General features: G+C 51.8%; 2 protein-coding genes across 2 annotated transcripts; one reads left to right on the top strand and one right to left on the bottom strand.

Annotated features, from left to right (window-relative positions):
- Window positions 1–70: 70 nt before the first annotated feature.
- Window positions 71–6,264, bottom strand: NEUTE1DRAFT_79101 (DNA topoisomerase 2; the record flags this gene model as incomplete). The annotated part of the gene is made up of 4 exons (XM_009851172.1): window positions 71–2,334; window positions 2,390–4,999; window positions 5,042–6,025; window positions 6,205–6,264. 4 exons carry the CDS (start codon window positions 6,262–6,264, stop codon window positions 265–267), a joined length of 5,724 nt encoding a protein of 1,907 aa, XP_009849474.1.
- Window positions 6,265–11,992: 5,728 nt separating this feature from the next.
- On the top strand, window positions 11,993–14,051 carry NEUTE1DRAFT_99392 (uncharacterized protein; the record flags this gene model as incomplete). Its single annotated transcript, XM_009851171.1, has 2 exons — window positions 11,993–12,062; window positions 12,121–14,051. 2 exons carry the CDS (start codon window positions 11,993–11,995, stop codon window positions 14,049–14,051), a joined length of 2,001 nt encoding a protein of 666 aa, XP_009849473.1.
- Window positions 14,052–21,543: the final 7,492 nt, after the last annotated feature.

The raw sequence follows: 21,543 nt of genomic DNA, 5'->3' as shown, positions 1-21,543 counted from the left end.
AAAAAAAACAGAAGCTGTGGTATCTTTACGGAACCAGCTACAGCAACAGTAGACCATGCCAACCATCTTGATCGTCCCTACGTAGCAACCCTGCCCATCAAACCAACCAAACGAAAATACACGTATGTACAAGAACAACAAAGAGTCATCATTAGAGACACCAACGGAAACCCGCCTTTCTCAGCTTTAAGCAAGCTATTTCTATATGCATGAACTTCCGCCGAGCCTCGTGTCATCATCACACATTTTCTGCTCCACACCCGTCTATTCACTATCCTCCATATCAAAAGCATCATCAGCCACCTTCCTACCACCCTTCTTTGCCTTGCTGCTCACGCCAATATCCCCAAACGAGTCATCATCATCCTCACTTGCGCTATCAATGACGATCGGCTTCCTAGCAGCGGCCGCGCGACCAGGCCTGCTGCGAACCGGAGCAGGCGCAGGATCCTTCATGACGATGTCATCGCCATCAAGGTCATCCTCGTCGTCACTAGCGAGCTTCTTTGCCTTCTGGTTCTTCTTGGCATAAGCCTTAGCAGCGGGCGAGAGATGGACCAGCGTCTTGAGCTTGGCCGGAACGGCAGAGGCCGTCTCTCCAGCAGCAGCAGCCTTTTTGGCGGTGACCTTGGGCTTGGGCTTCGGGGCAGCAGCGTCGTCGTCGGTGGCCTTGTTTTTACTGCCGGCAGGACGACCGCGCTTCTTGGCCACTACAGGGGCAGCGTTGACCTTCTTGCCAATGGAATCGTCCTCCGAACCCTCGTCGGCCTCACCGGTCTTGGAATGTTTCCTCGGGGACGACTTGGCAAGAGCCTCGTAGTTGGTGTCATCCTGGCTATCGTTGTCGAGAAAAGCTTTGGTGTGGAAAGCCCTGCTCTTCACTTTGGGCAGGCCGATACCGCTACCCTCGCCTTCTGGCCGAGACATGGAAAAGAGGCTGAGCCTCGGGCCCTCGCTCGTCGCGGCAGGGGCTCCTATACCCTTGACCAGGGAGCCGACGTCAAGAAGCATGTCGTCGTCATCAGAAGCTTCGCTTTCGGAGTCTTCTTCGTCTACGAAGAAGGACTTGGCCTTAGCGGCCGCCGCGCGCTTCCTGGGGTTGGCCGGAGCGGGTTTCTCAGCCTCGCTTACCATGTTGTCATCACCGTCGCTCTCAAGATCATCGTCCTCAAGAACAGGTGACTTCTTGGCAGCAGCCGCACGCTTGGCGGTGGCCTTAGCCGGCGCAGGTTTTTCTGCCTCGCTCAAAATCTTGTCATCAGCGTCGCTCTCGAAGTCATCATCTTCGAGAACAGGTGATTTCTTGGGAGCAGCAGGGCGCTTAGTGGCGGGCTTAGCTGCGGGCGCAGGCTTCTCTGCTTCACTGAGCATCATGTCTTCGTCAGAGTCTTCAACTACAATTGGCTTCTTGGCCGTAGCCTTCTTGGCCTCCGGCTTGGGGGTCGGCGGGATAGGCTCTTCAGGAGCGTCCTGGAACTCGACATCGGAGTCTTCATCTTCGAGGGCAGGCTTCTTGGCAGCGGTAGCTCGCTTGGTGGTGGGCTTAGGAATCACCTCTTCCTCGGACTCGTCGTCAATGAAGTCATCCAAATCGGATTCAGAATCCTCATCAACGATAGGCTTCTTGGCTCCTGCAGCACGCCTCGCGGGCTTTGCTACAGGTCGCTCAGATTGTTCTGCCGCTGAAACCGAAGCCGAAGCCGACGTGGTCGTTTTCTCAGAAGTTGTGGTAGCCTTTGCGATGTCCAAGAAGTCATCGTCCGAATCTTCATCACTGAGCGCATAAGTCTTAGGCTTCGCTATGGTGGCACGCTTGGCGCGCACACTGGCGATGGTAGTAACGGGCTCCGCATCCTCATCCTTCTTTTTGGCTGCAGCCGGGGCCTTCTTGTTCAACAAGTCGAAGTCATCGTCCGAGAGGTCATCAGCTCCGTCGGTGAAAGCGGTCGACTTAGGCTTGGGTTTCGCCATCCCAGAGAACTTCTCTAGAAAACGCTGCTGTGTCTTGATTGTCTCAGCCTTGGGAGCTGCCTTGGCTTTGGCCTTCTTGGCACCCGGGTCGAAGTCCTCGTCATCCTTGGCACCTTTGGACTTCTTGAGTCTGGAGACAGCACCGCCCTTGTACGAGACGCGGCGTCCCTTCTGCCTGATCTCTTTCCGGACTTCATCTTCCAGCCTCAACTGCTCTTCCCACTCAGCGGTGAAAGCATCGAGATCTCTGCACCACAGATCCTTTTCGCTGAGTGCATCGAGTTCATCGTGCTCAGCCTTCTTTGCAGCAATCTGCTGCTTGAGCTTGTCGAGGCGCTCAAAGGTCAACGACCAAATGGGCATCTATCATCATGTTAGTCTTTCCGGCAACATAAGCAGTAGGCTCGATATCACATACCGAAAGGAGATAGTCATAATCGCGGGCTCCGCCAACGGCATCCTCCTCGTCCTCGTTGTCCGCAGCACCGAGCTCCTCATCAGGAGACTTCACATTCCTTCCATCTGATTTCGGAGGGAAGGCCTCGTACTTGCGTTCGCGAAGTTCCTGGACAAGGACCGACTTCTTCTTTTTGGAAACGACGAGCTTGTTCTCAATGATTTCCGAAATAAATCGGTATTGATTCTGCAGCTTGCGGTAGTCCGCATGGTAGACCTTGAGCCAGTGCTTCTTGCGCTCACCGTACAGGTTGAGTCGGTAGTGGTAGTATTCCTCCATGATTTCTTGCGGGTTCTCATACTTGTGGATTTTACCACGGGTATCGAAGGCCACTAGATTTGTCGTAGCCACTGTCTTGGTAAGCTTGAACTTTTCAATAAGACCGTCCCTAAGAGCCGAGGACATGTGCTTCTCCTCAAGGGCGATGATGAAATGGACAGTCTGGTGGTCGTTGTACTCTTTGTAGTCCTTGATCCATGAAGGACTCTTATCGCCACGGATGATCTCTTCCAGCTTGGACTTGAAATCATCGGTCCACATGCGAATGGGCAACTCCGTAACATCAACCTCATTGGGGTTCTGAGGGTTGACCTCCACGATACCGTTGAACTTGAATCTGTTGGGTCCGTCTGGCTCAGGAGTGCCCTTCCAACCACGGAACCACGGAGTCATGGGTTCAAAGGGCTTCTCCTCCCCGTCGCCAGATGAGTCCCTGCCCATGCGACGCTTCAAGTTCTCGACAATGTCAAGAGGGTGGTAGTTGGGAATGGAAGTGCTCCAACCAGTACCGATACCATCTGCACCGTTAACCAAAACCATGGGGATAATGGGAGCATAGACCTTGGGCTCAATCAGTTTGCCATCGTCGAACTGGAATTCTAGATTGGGCTCATCGAGAGGGTGAAAGATCTTTCGCGCCAAGGGAGACAGTCTCGTGTGGATGTAACGAGCGCTGGCAGCATCGGAACCGCCGGAAAGACGCGAACCGAAGTTACCGCTAGGCTCGAGACAGTTGATGTTGTTTGAACCGACGAAGTTCTGCGCCAGACCAATAATCGTTTGCTGCAGAGACTGTTCACCGTGGTGGTAGGCTGCCTCCTTGGACACATAACCGGCCAACTCAACAACCTTTTGATCGTGAATGAGGTTTTGCTTGAAACAGCCGAATAGAACCTTGCGTTGACCGGGCTTCAGACCATCCACCATGGACGGGATCGATCGAATGTTGTCTGCCATACTGAAAAGAATGAGTTCGCGATTAACGAAATCAGTGTAGGAGATCTTCTCGGTCGAATGGTCGAGGTAGGTGCCCGGCTCGCACTTGGCAAGCCACTCTTTACGAGCGTCGGCCTTCTTCTTGGAGAAGGCCAACTCGAACATCTCGGATTCCTCTCTAGTCATGACATCGAACTCCTTGAGATGCTTGTTCAAGTTGGTGAAGTAAAGCTGGGCGTCGTCTGTTGTCGAACTACCCAAACCCTTGAGATACTTGTACTTCCATCTGCGCAATTCGTTTCTGTGAGCTTCCTTCCACTCCTCGTACTGAGGCAGAGTGAAGAAGCCCTGTAGCCTTTGAGGCTTCTTCGGGTTAGGACCTTGCCACACCTTGACTACGGGCGTGATGAACTCCTGGAAGAAATTAGGAATGCGCAGGAGTGATGGAAACTGGCACTCGAAGAAATTGATGAGAAGACCCTTGATATGACTACCGTCAAGATCCTGATCAGCCATGATCATCAGATGGCCATATCGCAAATCCTTCGTATCGGTGTAGACCTTTCCGTGTTTGAGGCCAAGGAACTTCTTGATGTTTTCGACTTCCTTGTTCTTCAAGATTTGATCAGCGCTGGCGTCACGGACGTTCAGCATCTTACCACGCAAGGGAAAGACACCGATACGGTTAGGATCCAAGATAGCACGACCAGCGACAGCAAGACCTCTGGCGGAATCACCTTCGGTGAGAATAAGGGTACACTCTTGTGAATATCTTCCACCGGCATAATTGGCCTCGATCAGCTTGTCGTTGCTGATACGCTTTCGCTTGCTGCCATCGTTCTTGGCCAAATCCTTGTCGCGCTTCTTGTCGGCAAAGCTCAACAAGTTGTCAATGGCCTCCGATTGTCGCACTTTCTTGAGGAACAGGTCACCAAGCAGGCACTTGCTGCCGAACTTGGCGGGCTTGGTCGTCAACTGCTCCTTTGTCTGCGAGCTGAAGGCCGGGTTGTCGATCAGGCAGTTGATGAAGATGAAGAACTGGTTCTTGACGTTTGCCGTCTTGAGACCGTGTCCCTTGCCCTTCTTCTTTTGCAGCTCCTTCATGAGGACTTCGATGATCTGATCGGCAATGTAATTGACGTGGGAGCCGCCAGAGGTGGTGGCAATATTGTTGACGAACGAGACTTGCTGGAACGAGCCATCCGAGACCGTAAAACCCACTTCCCATAGTTTACCCTCGGACCTTTGCTGCTCAAAGATGACTGTGGCAGGAGTGACATCTTCGCCGTCAGCTACCTCGTCACGCTCCTTGGCGATGGCCTTGGCGTACAGCCCGCAGTATGTCTTGAAGTTCAACTTGAGGTGTTCACCATTGAGCCAAACCTTGACACCACTAACAGTACCTGCCATGTCGTAAACACGTCGGTAGAGCAAGGCTTCCAGGTCATCGTCGATACCGTCAGCCATGCCGAACTTGCTGAAGTCGGGGCGGAAAGTGATGCGCACAAAATCAGCAGCCTTGTTGGAGGTGATTTTGGGTGGTGCCATCTTGCTCATGTTGTCGGTCCATGTCTGCTTGTATCTCTTGCCGTTGACGGAATCCTGGCACTCGAGCGTGAATTCTCGGCTGAAGATGTTTGTGAGCTTGGCACCGTAACCATTGCGACCGCCGACCGTCTTCTTTTCGTTGTCATCGAAGTTGGAACCAGCCAGGAGATGACCGAAGATGAGCTCGGGGACGTAGCATTTTTCGGTGCCGTGAATCTCTACGGGAATGCCCTTGCCGTTATTCTCGACCGAGATTTCGCCAGACTCGCGATTTATTGTCACCTTGAGGAAGGTCATGGAGCTATCTCTCTGGCTGTTATCGGCAGCGTTGACGAGAATTTCGTCGAAAATCTTGTAGAGACCGGGAACGAAGGAGATTTGGCGGTTTTCCATGAGACCGGTTGCCTTGTTGAAAACCCACATCTTTTGCTCGGAGCGCTCGACGGAGCCGATGTAGGTGTCGGGACGCTTGAGGATATGTTCGAGCTGGGTGAGTTTCTGGTACATTTCAGTGGCCGTCTTTGCAGCGCCCGTCTTTTTGGCGGGAGCGACACTATCGATCTGCATACTATCGTTCTCGATTTCGGCCAGAGGCTTGCCGGCGGCCTTCTTGACCGGCGCCTTCTTCTGCTTTTTGGCATTGGGAGGGGTGTTGTCGAGCATGCCGTCGTCCTTGTCGCTACCAAAAGATCCGTCCTCATCCTCGCTGTCGGGTTTTGGTCGCTTCTTGCCAGCGGCCTTTGCGCCGGTGAGAGTGGTCTGGGTCAACTTCTTTGCGGCGGGCGCCTTTGGTGCGGCAGCCTTTTTGGCAGCAGGTTTCTTGGCCTTGGGCTTCTATATTGCGGAAGAGAGGAAAGGGTTAGCATAAGACGAGAAAGTTAAGTGACCCAGGCAGTGGAAAGCAAGCAAGAGCAGAACAAAGCAAGCAGCGCGTAAATGGCATAAATCGCACAACGGCAAGGGGGGCTCGGTTCCAACCCACAGCATAATAAGCAGAAGACATCATGACGTACCACCTCTGGTGAATAGGCGTCGGACTCCCCCTCGAACATGGACTCGACGTCGGAGTCCATCTTGGCGGTACTGGGCGTGATGACCGAAGTAGTAGTGATGTTGTTGTTGTTGTTGTTGTTGTTGTTGTTATTGGTGTGGTTGCTGCAGAAAAGTGTCTAAGGGCGAGAGTGCACAGCGGCTGTGCGAGTCTGCGGCCTCCAAGACGCAGCAACAACGGTTGGTCCCAGGACGACAACAGGAGAGGCGTGCACATTCACAACGCGATGGGATTTGCCGCGACCGTGACGGACCAGGCGGACAGGGCGGCGAAAAGAGTTTACTGAGGTGATGGGGGGGAAAGACCAGGAGGGGCCCCAGTTGGAGATTACCACAGCAGAGGAGAACGAAGGGACTCTGGTGGTAGTGGTGTTTCTTCTCACTTCGTTGTGTCGTATGTAGAAAGTCAAGGTGACAACGCGGTCGGTTGCAATGTGGTGCGTGCAGTGGGACCGACGTGGTTCCTGGCTGGAGACGGACGATTTGCAGGAAGTGGAAGGTTGAATGTGAGACGAAGGGAGGGATGGATGGAGGGGTGGCGCGTCAAAATTGTTTACCTACACAGAGCCCCTCGAGTCAAGACGGGAAGGGAATGACAGGGCAGTTGGTTGGGCACGCCAGACAGTACTAGGTAGGAGACAGTGGTCGCTACAGTGGATGATGGACAAGCTCAACAAGTAAACAGCGGCTGATGAGCACTTGGCAACTTGTGCTGGGTGTTGTGCATAAACTTCCCTTGCATTTTGTTCCCCGTCTCCACCGTCCCATGTCTTGGCGCGACAGTAGCGCGACACGCTGGACACAGAACTGAACGAAGCGACAAACACAAGGGAGTGAATTCACACCTGGCGAAGCCTGCCAGACAGGTGGCCAGCGGGAGCATCCTCACGTGGAGATAAATGATCATATCTATCACGTCAGCCACTCGCTTCACAGCTAGCCACACATCCATACTACACCAGCCACAAATACCGTTCGTCGCCTCGACGTCCGCGGGTCTTGACTCTTGTTGCTCGGATGGCTGACCCATGATTATGTCTCGGCCACTTGCTTCCATCGACCAAGTCAATTTTCTGCCCCATCTCTCAAACGTGTTCCGACAATGACGGTCAAACAAAAGTGCACCCAACCAAAGAAACGAGACTCGAGTCTGATTCTCTGACGGCAAATCACCGTCTACACTTCGGCCATGTCTAGCGGGACCTCCAGCTTCCCACCAGACGAATGAAAGAAACTGAAACGATCCGATGGTCGTCTTTGTATCCAGGGCACCTGTTCTTGTGGCTCTGTCGCCTCGTCTTGTCCCAAGCTGGGTTTGCCGTTGCTCTCATCTCTCTCCCCGGGTGCATCATCCATGCCCATCCGTGCTCTTCCTACCCATCACTTCTCACACGTTCATGTCTAACTTCTCACTCCCACTTCCTCTCCCACTTCCTCTCCCACTCCCATTTGATGGCGGCCCGCCCAAGGTCTCACAAACAACCCGGCGAGTGGTTGTGTCCCTCCGTCACAGAAGAGCACAAGAGGCGCAAGTGAGGGAGACGGAGTGACGGGCTACGACTCTGCTCCTTCGTCTGCCTTTTCGGAACCAATGGATCCATCCCGTCACCCATCTCCCTCTTCCCACCGGCTTCCCATGTCGTCACTGACGGCCCGTTACAGAACACTCAAGACACTGGATTGGACGCTTGAAATTTGGAATTCCTTTTACTCTGTCCTAGTCTGCACAGGGCAGTTACCTAAGAGTTCCGTTACTATTCCTGACATGCAAGGGCTTGAATCAATCACTTGTTCTGTCTTGGAATTTCCCCGAGCCCGAGTGTGGCCATGATGGATGCCTGGGTCTAGGGGTCGCTTCTGTGATCGTCTCTGTCCCGGGGGAAAAAATCACAAATCACTTTTGAAACAAAGCCCCGTCCTGTCTACAGCCTGCCACAGGTATTCAGTCCATCTGCTTGGCTCTGCTTGTCTGTTTTGGGGGCGTACAAAGCCCTCGATATTAATGAAGCCTCGAAGCAGTCGCTCCTTACAAGGTCGTGCCTGGCATAAGGGGCATGCAATGGGCTCCCTGCAGTGCAGCACGAGGTTGAAAAGGAGGACTTGCAGTGGCCTGTCCATCTTCCGTCGAGCAAGACACTTGTCGAATTCTACACCAGTCCTTCTCTGCCTGACAAGTGTTATGGCATAATGCCCATTTGCATGCTGGGCCCTCATAGGGCGCCCGTGGACACGCTGTGTTGCTTGCCGCTGTCGTCGCCCCCCATGCGTGGGGCTCTTTTGCACGAATATGTGGCGTACGATACTGCACGGAAGCATGTTGTGTTACGGCGTCGTGGGCCAGCCCCCAGAGACGGACAGCATCAGAGAGAAAATGCAAAGCTAAGACAGAAACCGCCTGGTCAGGGCTCTCAGAGCTCTGCTGTTCCAGGGTAGGCGGTCAGCTGAGCCATGACAACCCCCATCACAACCCCCAACACAGGGCGAGCGGGAGACAGGACGGCACGGCGGGATGGGCAGGAAAATGTCCGGGGTCAGATGCGTCGATCCGCAACGGAACACGGCTACATCAGCTTGCTCACGATACACGGCATGTCCAGAGTCCTGGACCGAAGGGTTCTAGAGACCTCTTTACCCTGGACCTCCTCAAGCTCTGCCTTCCCTTCCGTCCTGTCAAAATCCCACGCCGTTGCACAAGGCTCATCTGAAACTGGAGCATGTCCATGAGGTACAGAGGCCTTTGACAAGAGTTTGTCAGAAAGATGGGGTTCCTGATCAGCCTTCCTCCCCTCCCAACTACACATCTCACTTGTGTTCCTCATATTTGATATTTTAGACGCTTGCGACGTGCCATTGGACCATCGCTAAACTTGGCTTGGGGCTTGGGAGTCGTTTGCTAGGTGGCATCGGTGTAGCCATTTCTGCGAAGCACGAGTCCTGTCATGCTAGACCATGTACATGTCGTCAAGAGACTCACGATCCCCATGTCCAGGTTCGCGGGTGGTCTTGAGAAACTTTGCTCGGCTACAATTCCCTCCCGAAGCGTACTGTTCTTTGACCTCAGGGGCAGATTTCAATTATCTCCAGCTTTGTCCGGCTTCTATTTGCGGGAACGCATCAGCCACGTCCTCACAAAAGCGCCGGCAGTGGCATCCATGGTCAACTTTGAGAGGAGCGCTCCGGCGGGCCGTTGCAGCAATCATGGCTGGTACTTTCACTACCTCCCGTCTCGGAAGCTACCCATCTCAGGCTGGCCAAGACAAGGTATCTTTGTCTATCCACTGAGCGCTGGCGAGAAGCCAGCCTTGACTCGAGCAATGCTGCCTGGATGCCACAATCTGTTGTGCTCACCTCTGCGGGCTCACAGGCCCAGCCAAAGGCTTGGTAGACGCCGTTGCTGTTTACCACACTCCGTCTTCCGCTTAATGCACCCAACAGTCGATTTCTCGATTTTGCGTTACTCGCCATCTATTGATACTGCCCGCCCATCAAGTCTTCGGCGCGGTCCATTATCGCAAGTTCTCGCTCCTGCAACTTTTCCCTTCTTGGATTTTGGCTTGCTAGCGCTTGATACGACGCAGCCTCAAGCATATCCTCCCTAATCTGGAGGATAGAACACGGACCCCAGAAATCATCAACTTGTACCCCTGGCCATGTTGAAGATCTTCCAATCGGGCATTTTCTGCTTGTACAAATTTGCAAGGATCGAGCTTGAGCTCGTGGAAGCAAGGGGTATCACTTGTTTCTCCGGGTGTTCTAAAATCGCCGTTACCAACGCAACACTGCTTGCCTCTCACTGCAGCGAGTAATCTGCTCAGTCGGTCCAGGCCCTAGCCTAAGTCTGAGTGGTGATGTAAACACAGAGTGCTGATGGGCCTTCCTCGATGCTGACGCAAGTCTCATGCTCTGCTTGTTCTTTGCTAGTGATATGGAAGCCATGAACACACCAGTCCCTCGCAAACGGTTTGTTACTTCGACTGTAATCATACAGCAAGCCTCGTTGCAACTCTCCCTGCCACCTCGCTCATCTCATTTACTTGATAAGCGGGTGAACCATGGTCAAGGGGCCACGTGTGTCGAGTCAAGGATAGATTTTGGGCTGTGATGGATATGCCTGAACGACGGTCAGTCTTTGTTCAACTTTAACCCAGTTGCTTTGCCCGGGCTCGTCGTCCAGCGGTACATCCTGCAGCCATCCGGCACCTTACCTTGTGGCAGAAGCAGTCAACAAACTATTACCCTGCCGGCTTGATCTTTGACCGGTATTTGCGCCCGCCAAACTCGCCTGATGTTTTGCTTTGGCCACGGACATACTGCTTCACCTCGCTGCGTGTGATCGTTCCCTGTCTTTGGGACCAGTGTCAGTCCTTTGCTCGGTGATATCCGTTCAAACATGACACTACGTCTGCTCGCCGATTCCCATTTCTCCTCCTTGTCGAGCCGCTTGGACTCCGGTCGTGGTTCCTCTTCTTTGCCTTGTATGTAACAGCGTGATATACGCAACAGCGCAACATAGTCGACTACGGTGGTTATGACGGGGTCGTTTGGTTCCTCAGGACGTCCCAAAGCCGAAGTCAGGCCTGGCAAAAGACGTAACGTTGAATCATCCTTTCTTTTGGCAGTGCTACCCAAGTGAGCCACTGTTATTTTTACTGCTACCGGTCCGTCACAGTGATTTGCATTTCTTCGTCGGGCGTTCAAGCTGTGGTTTCAGCGTCACTTGTGCCTGTCAGTAATCATTTTGTGGCTTCACCTCGACCACCAAAAGAGCGGTGGACGAACCAAACGCTATCCTTGCCTCTGAATTCGACTCCTGGGAACCCCAGACAATGGAACTGCACCGAGACTGTCGAGCAACAAGACGGAGAGAAGGAAGCCGTCGACCGGGGCTGCAGACCGCTGCATGGCGGAAGTCAAGGTAAAAGAGGGCCTTTGGTTCCTTGTCGTGTACAACAAGACACCTAGGCACAGCCAGCTCGCGAGAGTCTGGTGAGCGTTTTGTTGTTTGCGTATTGACGGGCAATTTGACCTTTTCGCATCTGACTCCAAATACCAAGCACCGTTTGAGCTATAACATCCTCAGCCCCATCCCATCTTCTTGCTTCATCCTTTCCTTTCCTCTCATCTCTCTACTCTTAAGTTATCAGTGGCCACGACATATCAACGAGCGTAGCTACATCAACTTGGACATCTTTTCCCATGATTTCGGTAACTTCTTTGCTCAACCCGACGCCGGTTGAGCCTCGTGTGGCTCCAGTTCCATCATCTTCCAACACTTGTTTCTCTCGGCCGGTAGCCTCGAGAAGCAGTCCCAGGACGGAGGAACTACCCGATGTTAACTTTCCCCCTTTTGAAGAGGGCCTGGATGCGATAGCACTCCAAGAGATCCGCCGGTATCGCATAACGCCATTTGGAGAAATTCAACAAAGACCTGAAAACATTCCGTATAATACCGGAAAGAGAGATTTTCAAAGCAAGACTGGTCGAGAGTGTCTAGATGGTATAGATGCCCATCTACCTCGGTACACTCAAACACAACCGAAGTGACAGCTAACATTATTTTACCGTAGTCTTCCAGTACAACTTCCAACGACCCGGAGATAACACTGAGTTCACTGTCATGTGGGATTACAAAGTCGGCCTTGTTCGGATGACCCATTTCTTCAAGTGCTGTGGATACTCAAAGGTTCGTCAATTCCTCTGTACGGGTGTTTTGTTGACTCTAACGGCTCTGTGTAGACAACACCTGCGAAGATGTTGAATCAAAATCCCGGTTTGAAAGACATTGCATATAGCATTACAGGAGGCGCTATCAAAGCACAAGGTATTGATCTCTGAACACTTCAGTGCCATACTAGATGATGGCTAACCGGTCGTAATAGGGTACTGGATGCCATACGCTTGTGCCAAAGCAGTATGCGCAACTTTCTGTTACCAGATCGCCGGGGCACTGATACCCCTGTTTGGCCCTGACTTCCCCTCAGAGTGCATCTCGCCTGGCGAGCCACGATACGGCATCATGATCATCAAGCCAGAGTTGATAAGCGATACAATGAGAAAGGCACAAGAACTGTATCAAAGATACGGCAATTGGGGAGGTGGCTGCACTTCCTCATCACCTGCCAGACGTCCACTTCGGACAGCCTCCTCTGTGTCTCAAGAACGTCATCACCACCATCCTTACCCCAACCAAGAGCACCGAGACCGCCAACAGCAGCAACAACGGATGGTACGCTCTAGAAGAGGCCTCGCTGAAGAGAGCTCTTGCGTAGATGCTATACCGCAGCTGCGTGGTATCTCGGCACCGATGCCACCGGCTGGCGAGTGGACACCACCCCTGCTGCGGTCAAATGCAGGCCGGCCTTGTCCTGTGATGTCGACATCGACACACTCTTCTATCTCATACCCTGAAAGGGCACCTCACCGTTCAGCATGGACAGCGGTAAATCACCAGCCGCCCAACAACTCCCTCGATAGATATTCACTCAAGCGCCCACTTCCCTCCAATGAGCCTGATGAGTCGGTATCGCATTCGAACTGGCCATCCCGTAGCCAAGCTCCTAACCCATGGCTTACTGCCATTCCACGCTCTCCTCGAAAAACATCCTCCTCCCCATGGGCTTCTCAACCAGGCAGCGCCAACAGGAGTAGAGCTGGCAGTATCAACAGCATGGCCAGCCAACATCCACAAGGATTACCATCCCCTTCTCTCATACTATCCTCACCATCGTCATCAATGGTATCACGTACATCATCTAACTCTCCCAGCCCAAGACCTCAGCTACCACCCATCTCCAAACTCTGCTCATTACCTGTACCTTCTGGTCGGCGGAGGCTTCCTAATGGGAGGCCTTCCCGAGTAGGAGGTGATGAGACTAGTAGCCATTCTCGTCAAGACCACAGCACTCGCGGCGCTTATCAATTTTCCGCCGGATACCAAAGAGCACTCACTCCTCCCTCATCAACATCGGCACCGATGCACTGGAGGGGTCAAAGAAGGCCAAGCTTACAGGACCAGCATGAGCATGAGCACATACTAGACACCCAGCCCAGGAGGATAGCAGTAGAGGCAAACATGGAATGTGGCGACGATAACGAAGGCCATCTGCATCTCCCACTACCACTACCTAGGACTTCCTCCTCAACTTCCATTGTGGCTGACAAAAACGCGAATGACACTACAAGCGACAGCAGCAGCCGGGATTTCAATTGCGCTTCCATTGGTAGTGGTCGTGATGACGGCCAAACAAGTCTTGCGGCTCGCAAGACGGCGGCTTTGACACTCTTGCATCTGAGACAGCAGGAAGAAGAGAAAGAAGAAGCTGCTGCTGCTGCTGCTGCTGCTGCTGCTGCTTACTCCTCTGCCAAACGACCAGAGTCACCTTCATCTTCTCTTTCATCACCCGTCTCTCCACCACCCACTTCTGGTCAACCGTCGCCTACGCTGTCGGCTGTGGTTACTACTACCAATTTGAGAAGGGGTACTACGACTGCTACTGCTGCTACTGACACTACCGAGCCATTGGCACCACCTCCCTCGCCAAGTAGCAATTACCTGGGTTCACCCATCTCCACTTCCATTGCATCTTCTTCTTCTTCTTCTTCTTTTTCTCCCTCTACAAGTTGTAATGGTACTAGGGAGAATTCGGTCGTTGCAAACGAGATGACTAGATATGCTGGGCAAGAAGCTGATGCTGATGGTCGGCGTCACTGTGATGGCGATGCTGATGATGAAGATGATTACGAGCACGAGCAACAGCACAGAAGGAAGAGGAGACGGTTGTTGCTTGTTGGGAGGGCAAAGTCATTCTGAAGGGACACAAATCAAGATTGTTTGCATGTGTACATTTAGGGAGAGCTAAAAACAGATTCTTGTGCTGGGGAGAAAGGGCGTGGCAGATTCTTTGCTTGATGTTGGTCTTGGTCCTGTTAGGGAAAAAATCACGGTTAGGAAGAAAGAAAGTACTACCATTACAGCAATTCTTCCTAGGAGGAGAAGGGCGGATGGGTTAGGAGAGCTGCGGTGAATAAAGGAAGGTGTTTGACATTCGCGAAGCTTGTGTGCCTTGTTTTCTTTTCTTTGCTTTGCTTTGCTATTGTGGTTATCGCGTCAAACAGACTGTCTCGAGTCTGTGCTCGGCTATCGAAGACCGCGGATTACGGGCGTCCGTTCCCTGTTTGAATAGCTCCTTAGGTTTTGCTACATTGTTACCTTGCGTTGAGTTCCATGGTAAAAGTAATTCGTTGGCTTTGATATCCTTCCTCTCTTTGTTCTGATTTTTGACGATGCTTTCTTTATTTTCGACACTAATCGGCAATGCTCGACAATATCTTGGATTATCTGAACTATGAAGCTTGACGAGATGCTGTCTAGTGATTTCGATGCGATGGATGAAACAGCACTGGAATCTGTGTTTTGCCACATCCAACACACTTCACTGCCGACGATGTCAAGAACAACTGTCAACCGTCCACCACCTAGTGCTCGATCAGGACCCAAGGCCATGCTCCCACCCTCTCTAGATAGCTTGCAAGGAACAGGCAAAACTCCCACCCTCCAGAAGTGACAAGCGTGTGTATCGTCTGCCCTTCGCTTCTGCCTTCCCTGTTTTACCGTCACAGTCACTTAATCGCTTCACCGGCTTGGATCAGATCTGTTTGGTTGGTCTCCCTTGGTCACAGACAACTATGCCAACCTAACCTCACCAACCCAACATCACACAACGCACGCACGCACACAGCCACAGCAGAAGCCAGGGAGACAGGAGGAGGCAACAGCTACAACCACCCAGACTTCTGGGCTGCCAAAAAGATAAAGGATAATCGAAAAGAAGAGAACCTTGACGGCTCGGTCATTACGGTAGAATAAGTCACCTTACTGTACATAACACCACATTATACTTACATTCGTCCCCCCTCAGCTATCAAACGGAACATCGCTATGTTTATCCTCTGGCAGAAGAAAGCGCAGCCCGAACACAAGGGAAGGCACGACAGGCCAGCGTTACCTAGTAGGTAGGTGGGTACCCTTATTATAGTACTTGACTGAAATTCTCTATCGTCCTTGCCCATCGTTCTTGTCTGCTCCAAGTACCGGTTTATATAAGTATTCACACAGCACTTGCCTTCACAGGGCGAGCATGAAGGTGCACTGGCACGGTGGTTGCCTCCTCTTTCCCCCCTTTCCTCCTCAACAAAAAGAAAAAAGAAAAAGAAAAAAAAAAAAGAGAGAAAAAAGCGAACTGTTCGAGTGTCGTCAAGAAAATCCGTTCTTTTCCCAGTCCCTATCGGCTGGATTGCCCATTCTCTTCAGTGTCGATACATGTATTATCCAACACCATATCTTGTTTGATGATAAATACTTAGAGGTACCTACCTGTAACTGCTTTGTTTCTTGGTACGTCCGAGCACACATCATATGACCCCCACCCTTTGATCCTATGACTTTGCTTCCTCTTTCCCGTGACTGGACACCTTCACACTTTTCTACAACTATCCATCCATTCAGTCATTGACTGTCTGATTTGATTGGCTTCAACCAAAAGTCTTGACTTGATGGTCACAGCGGGTCAAATGGTTCAACATCTGGCGCTTCTTTCTCTATTTTTTGTTTTATGTACCCTATCTTCATTCCTTACAGTAGCAGCTTACTACTGCCTTTCATCCCTTCATCTCTTCTTCTATTGTGGCCTGTTTCCATAACAGCGCTGAGGCATACAGAGAGGGAGTCTCTCCATAGCGTCTACTTTGATGATGTAGAGAAGGGCATGATCTATCCATCGGCAATCCACAAAAGAAGACACTGAGATACACAGGCATCTTTACCTTTACTTGTGCCTTTTTACTGATGGACTTCGAAGCATGTTCGTCGTGTTAAAGCTTGCTAAGGGTCTGCTGGGATTGGATTGATCGGGTTTGGCTCTTTCTGTGTTATGAGGAAAATAGAGGATGGAATCCTTAGACTTGCAAAGAGGAAGAGTTAGGATAACTCCTTGATGAGATACCACTCATAAAAAGCTGAGGAAGAGCCGGTAGCTGGAAGTAGTGAGAATTGAATAATACCCTACCAAGAAACGAGGTTCGAGAGACAGACTTCCAGATGACAATTCAGATCAGCATGGAACAACTAAACACCGCGAACAATATTATCCCATGACCCTATGTTGTGACTGACATTGCAACAGCAATCTGCAACTACTGAATGTCTAGGTAAACAGTCCATCTATCCAGTCCTCCTCTCCGTCTTTTTTTTCTCCTCGCATCATATGCATCCTCCCACTCGGCTACCTTGGGTATCATAAATCCTTTTTCCCGTTCTCCCTCCCGTCATCATCGATTTCCACTCACTCACTTCTTCTCTCCCGCCTTCTTCTCCTTCCACTCCTTAATCCACCCCTCCGCCTTCTCCCCCTTCGGCACCACAAATATTCTCACCAACTCATCCACCACCTCCGTCTTCCCACTACTCAACACCCTCAACAAGCTCGCCTTTTGCGGGACCCTGATCAGCCCGCCACTGACACTCTCCATGTAACACTCCACTTTATCGGGTCTGTCATACTCCCCCTCCTCATCCCACGGCATGTCCGGCAGGATATACTCCAAATGCTGGCCCACACTTTCGGTCTCCCTGAACTCCTTGATAAAATCACTCTCCAGCTTCAAGGGGTACAGCAACATGACCGGGAAACTCAGCTCCGACTGAGGGTCAAGCGGATCAGGCACAAGCTGGATGCAAGCATCCTCCATCGAAGGCGGGTCATCGGTCGAGCGGGTCTTGATACCGCGTGCCTCGAGCGCCGCTTTCTTGAGCGTCTTCTTGCGCCGTTCTTTCTCCAGGCGCGCCTCCTCGGCCCGCTGCTTGCGGGTGATTTCCTCGTTTTTGGCAATTAGGTCGCGAGCAAGTTGCTTGAGGGCGGCGTTGGAGGGGTCGATCTCGAGACCGCGCGCGCAGGCGTCGTCGGCTTCGGCGATCTTGGAGACGGACAACAAAGCGCGGCCGGAGCGGTACAGGGCTTTGAGGTTGGATGGGTTGAGACGGAGCGCGGCGGCGCAGTCGAGCGTGCAGGAGCGGTAGTTGGCGAGCGACAAATGGCAGGCGGCGCGGTTGCAGTAGAGGGTTTCGAGCAGCGAGGCTTCTTGCTTGATCGTCTCCTCCTCGCTTAGCTCGTCCTTCTTTTCCTCGTTATCTTCTTTTGCTTCCGCGATAGGCATCTCAGCCTTGACATTCTCCAGATCCGCCTCCATCTTGGCCTTGGCGTCACCCTCCTCCCGAGCCTTGCGCGCCTCCTCCTCCCGCTTCCGCTTCTCCTCTTCGACTTTTGCCTTGAAGGCCGGATCCCGTCTCTCCCTGTCGGCCTTCACCAGCACCGCGATGCCCTTGCCATAAAACTCCTTTGCATCCTTCCACTGCTTGGCCTTGAAGCACTCGTTTCCTTGCTCCTTGAAGTTCTGGGCGTTCTCGAGGGGGGTGCCCTCGTAAGCGAGCGCCTGCAGGGCAGCGAGCTCCTCGTTATCCTCGTCGGAGGGCAGGGAGGTCATGAAGAGGGGGTGCTTGTTCATCTCCTCGAAGGTCTCTTGGACCGTCATGGGTTTGGCGTTGGCGGCGAGCGCACCGGGGGGGAGGTTGCCGAAAAGGGCGGAGAGGTCGGCGCCGGGCGGGGGCGGAGCTGGGCCGATGACGGCCGGAGCTGACGACTCAGAGGCGCCATTGTCGTTGGAAATGTTGAGAGACTCGGCGGATTTTGTAACGTCCTCCATCTTGAGCGTTGATTGTGTTGTTTGGGTTGTGGTAAAAGTGAGACTCCCGCTCACTCACTCGAGGTTGTTGAGTTTGGACTTTTCCGTTGCTAATGTCGAGAATGACGTAACCTCAAAATGAAGTCGGACTTGTGACGAAACGTATTCAAAAATATCGCAAGTCCTGTGTGTAGCTTTTAGGCTCTTAGGACTTCCCTCCGTAAGATAGAATGAAGTAACCTTTTTTGTTCACTTGAGAAGTTGAATAATCCCCGAAATAGTAAAGGCTCAGTGACATTCTTCGAGCTTCTTCTGGATTTCTGCTCCGGGAAACTTTTAAGTGGGGTCAGTGGAAACATTTTTACCGCAGCGGGTCCGGCTCCGATGTGGAACCAACGGCCCGGAGCTGCGGGGGCGGGGCACCAGATAGGAACCGGTATCGAGCAGCCGCAAGGATGAGAGGTTTTCCATTTTACTGATCCGGGGATTGTGTCAAGAAGGTTGCAAAAATAAAAGGAAGCGGACGAAAAGGCAGAGAAGAGCCTCCGCAGAGGACGGCTTGCAAACATGCAAAAAGAACATTCTACTGTGATCCGACCCAGGCTCGATCTGGGGACCTTCAGTGTGTTAGACTGACGTGATAACCAACTACACCATCGGACCGTGTTATTATTGAATGCTATTTTGCATCTTAACTCCTATACGTCCACTTTCATAGCTTCGCTAGTTGACACTGTTCAGATGATGCCTTTGTTACCACAGGAACTACCTAACCAGTGCTGGGAAAGGAAATAAAGAGAGACTGACCAATAGTGTACTTGTGTTTGGCTGATGTATCGATGCACACATTTCTTCTAGACCCGAATATAGTGCCAAATTGACCACAGAAAGGGAAAGGTAGTAAGCACCTTCCACCATTGACTTTGCGGACACATGGATGGCAGCTGTCAGTGGAATGCTAGCGGGCATTTGAACACCTGACGGTGAGTACTCAAGTGTACACCGCGTTATAGATATCCAAATGTTTGAAACTCTTGTACTATACGACTCTCTCGGCTGTCTTCGAAGCGCTTAAAGAAACATAGGAGGGTGAGAAAGTGGAGCGTGTATGAAGCTGCAAGAACTAACGCCCCGGTGGTCAGCTACGTCGGGCATGTAACTGACACTTCTGCCGTTTTCCATGACTGAAGCGCGTGGTATCATCAAGGACTTTACACCTGTAGTCTTGTCTGTCCATGGTGAAAGATAGCACCATGATAAAAATTAAGATCAGACCACCTCATACTGGTTTCGTGCAGCGGCACGTTGCGAACTTTCCACTTTTCATGAACCCCCTTTCAAAGTCCTCTTCTTATAACATATTCCTATCTACAGAGTGGTAGAGATATCACCTTTCATCTGCCTCCCGAGCAAGTGATTCATCCGGTGCGAGAAGGTGATGATTTGTTCACGTTGCTTGCGCCGTACAGTTTCCTTTTCTAACGCAACACCCGTTTCCGGCGTTCCCCGTTTCGGTGTGCTGGCAATTGGCCTGCTAGTTCTTTGCTTGCTGTGTCCAAATCCTCAAGGCATTCGGTGTGCTGTCAATGTTGTCAGAGTAGCCACGTCGTTCAGCGGGTTTGTGTTGTTATTTGGGTTGCTGACCACGAGATTAACGAGACGATGATCAGATTTGTTTGATTAGATTGTCTCCGGCTCGCGTCAACCTCATCGACTTGGATGTCGCTAGCTCCAAAAGAGCCTAAAAGCCTAGAAGAAAATGGTTGACTGGGCCTCTTCCAAGATAGCTCCTTTGGTCGACTTCAAGAATGTGGATTTGAGGATGAAAGGGACAAACGCCTCAGTGCTGGGTATGCTACTCTTATCAGTCTCGCTTGAAGACATATTTTTGTTTAATGCATAGAAGCCTTGTCAGAAAGGGAATGAGGAAGGCTTATCTGAGCTGGCTGATGCCGTAGCGAACCGTTATTTGCCTTCTCGGGATGGCAGATATGGTACTTGTCCCCTTCCACACAGCGGCCCGAAACCCTAGCTCGGAGAACAGTTACTTCCGACTTCTTGCATGGAACACTGCAAACCCATCGGACGCCGATATGATGAGGCACGTCAGTAGGTATTCGTGTCTGCTACAGGGCTGCATGCATGTGATATCTCGCTATGTATTAGCTCGCTTGGCCGTTCCATCCTTGCGAAGCGGCGCAAAAAGGGAGATAGGGGCGCAACCCATAACTGGTAATCCGACAATTGATGGATACCCTAGCTCGGTAGTTCTGCTGTGTAAGGCGGCAAACCTCATCACACTCGCTGGTGGAATAGTATCTCACGGCTCGGATATGGGACCGGTAGGGGCTTCTGATGAGGTACTTAGTCATTTTGATGCGTGTAGGAATCCGTTGATGTTCCGATGCTGAACGTCTCGCCAGAAAAAAAGAGGCAAAAACGGACGGAGAGATGTTGATAGGGCTATAACAAGCGTGTCTCCCCATCGTATGGACCCCTAGAAAGTGCCAAAACAAGATATTGCGAAATATCCCAGTACAACTGCTTGTACAAAGTAGTCCTGGAATTTGAGTAATCACCAGTACAAGGAACCCGTGCGCGGGGTAATGTCTTGACTTGGTTGATTTCCCATAAGGCAGACGAAAGGAACGATGCCCAAGGGTGTGTACGTTGACGGCTGTTCGAGTACATTGTGCTTTCTCAAGATGGCGTCAAGCTAGCGCCAAGCTAGCGCCCTGATCCCAAACCTTTCGAGTCTTGATGCATATGCGGTAGCGTGACACAAAGATGTGCTTGCATGGAGGCTGGGTGGGAAGACCGGCTGGGTACGGGTCATCTTGACCAAGGTATCTTGAGCCGGCCTTAACCCGGCCTCGGGAGAAGTACGGAAGCTGTCAAAGGCTGGCCGACAACTGATGGCTGAGACCGAGCCTCTTGAAGATATTCCGATAAGAATAATAACCAAAATCCAAATAGTGATACTACCTCACTTCCCGGGCAGCTCACGAACTATACCCTCCATGCTTGACGTAGTCAGTTGGTCTTTCGTACACCAATGCAATTGGGCCTTGCAGGAGGATGGATTGTGTAAACAGGGTTGAGGAGAGAGTGACTGGGTGTGTATATTGCGTAAGTACACAACACCTGATGGTATGTCAATCAACTCATCAGTTGCTTGCAAAGGCAGTTCTTCTGAGAAACAGCTCTGCGGGCACTGGTGAATGAATATGCAGTACAGTACTGTAGTAGTAAAAGGCGGCATGGGTCGAGTTATCATCCATCCGTGGTTGCATCTTCAGTTCATGAACAAGGGTTAGCAGAAAGGAGAACATGGTATTGATGGGCTATGTAACTCCGAGAGCAGGCCCGGGCGGGTTGACCGGGTATTTGCAAAGTGACATCGCCCTGGAAGATCCGGCCGGGTACACGCAAGCCGCATCAGGGTGGGTGCATTGCAGCAGCCAAACCAGACTCTGCAGGCGGCAACACTACTGTGTATAGGTATGTACTATATATCCGTACCTGGTGTTTACCGACGAGTGAAATAATGGAAAATGCCGAGTGCA

Source organism: Neurospora tetrasperma (genome assembly GCF_000213175.1).
Source record: "Neurospora tetrasperma FGSC 2508 unplaced genomic scaffold NEUTE1scaffold_2, whole genome shotgun sequence".
Taxonomy (NCBI): domain Eukaryota; kingdom Fungi; phylum Ascomycota; class Sordariomycetes; order Sordariales; family Sordariaceae; genus Neurospora; species Neurospora tetrasperma.
This window is presented reverse-complemented; position numbering and strand designations above follow the sequence as displayed.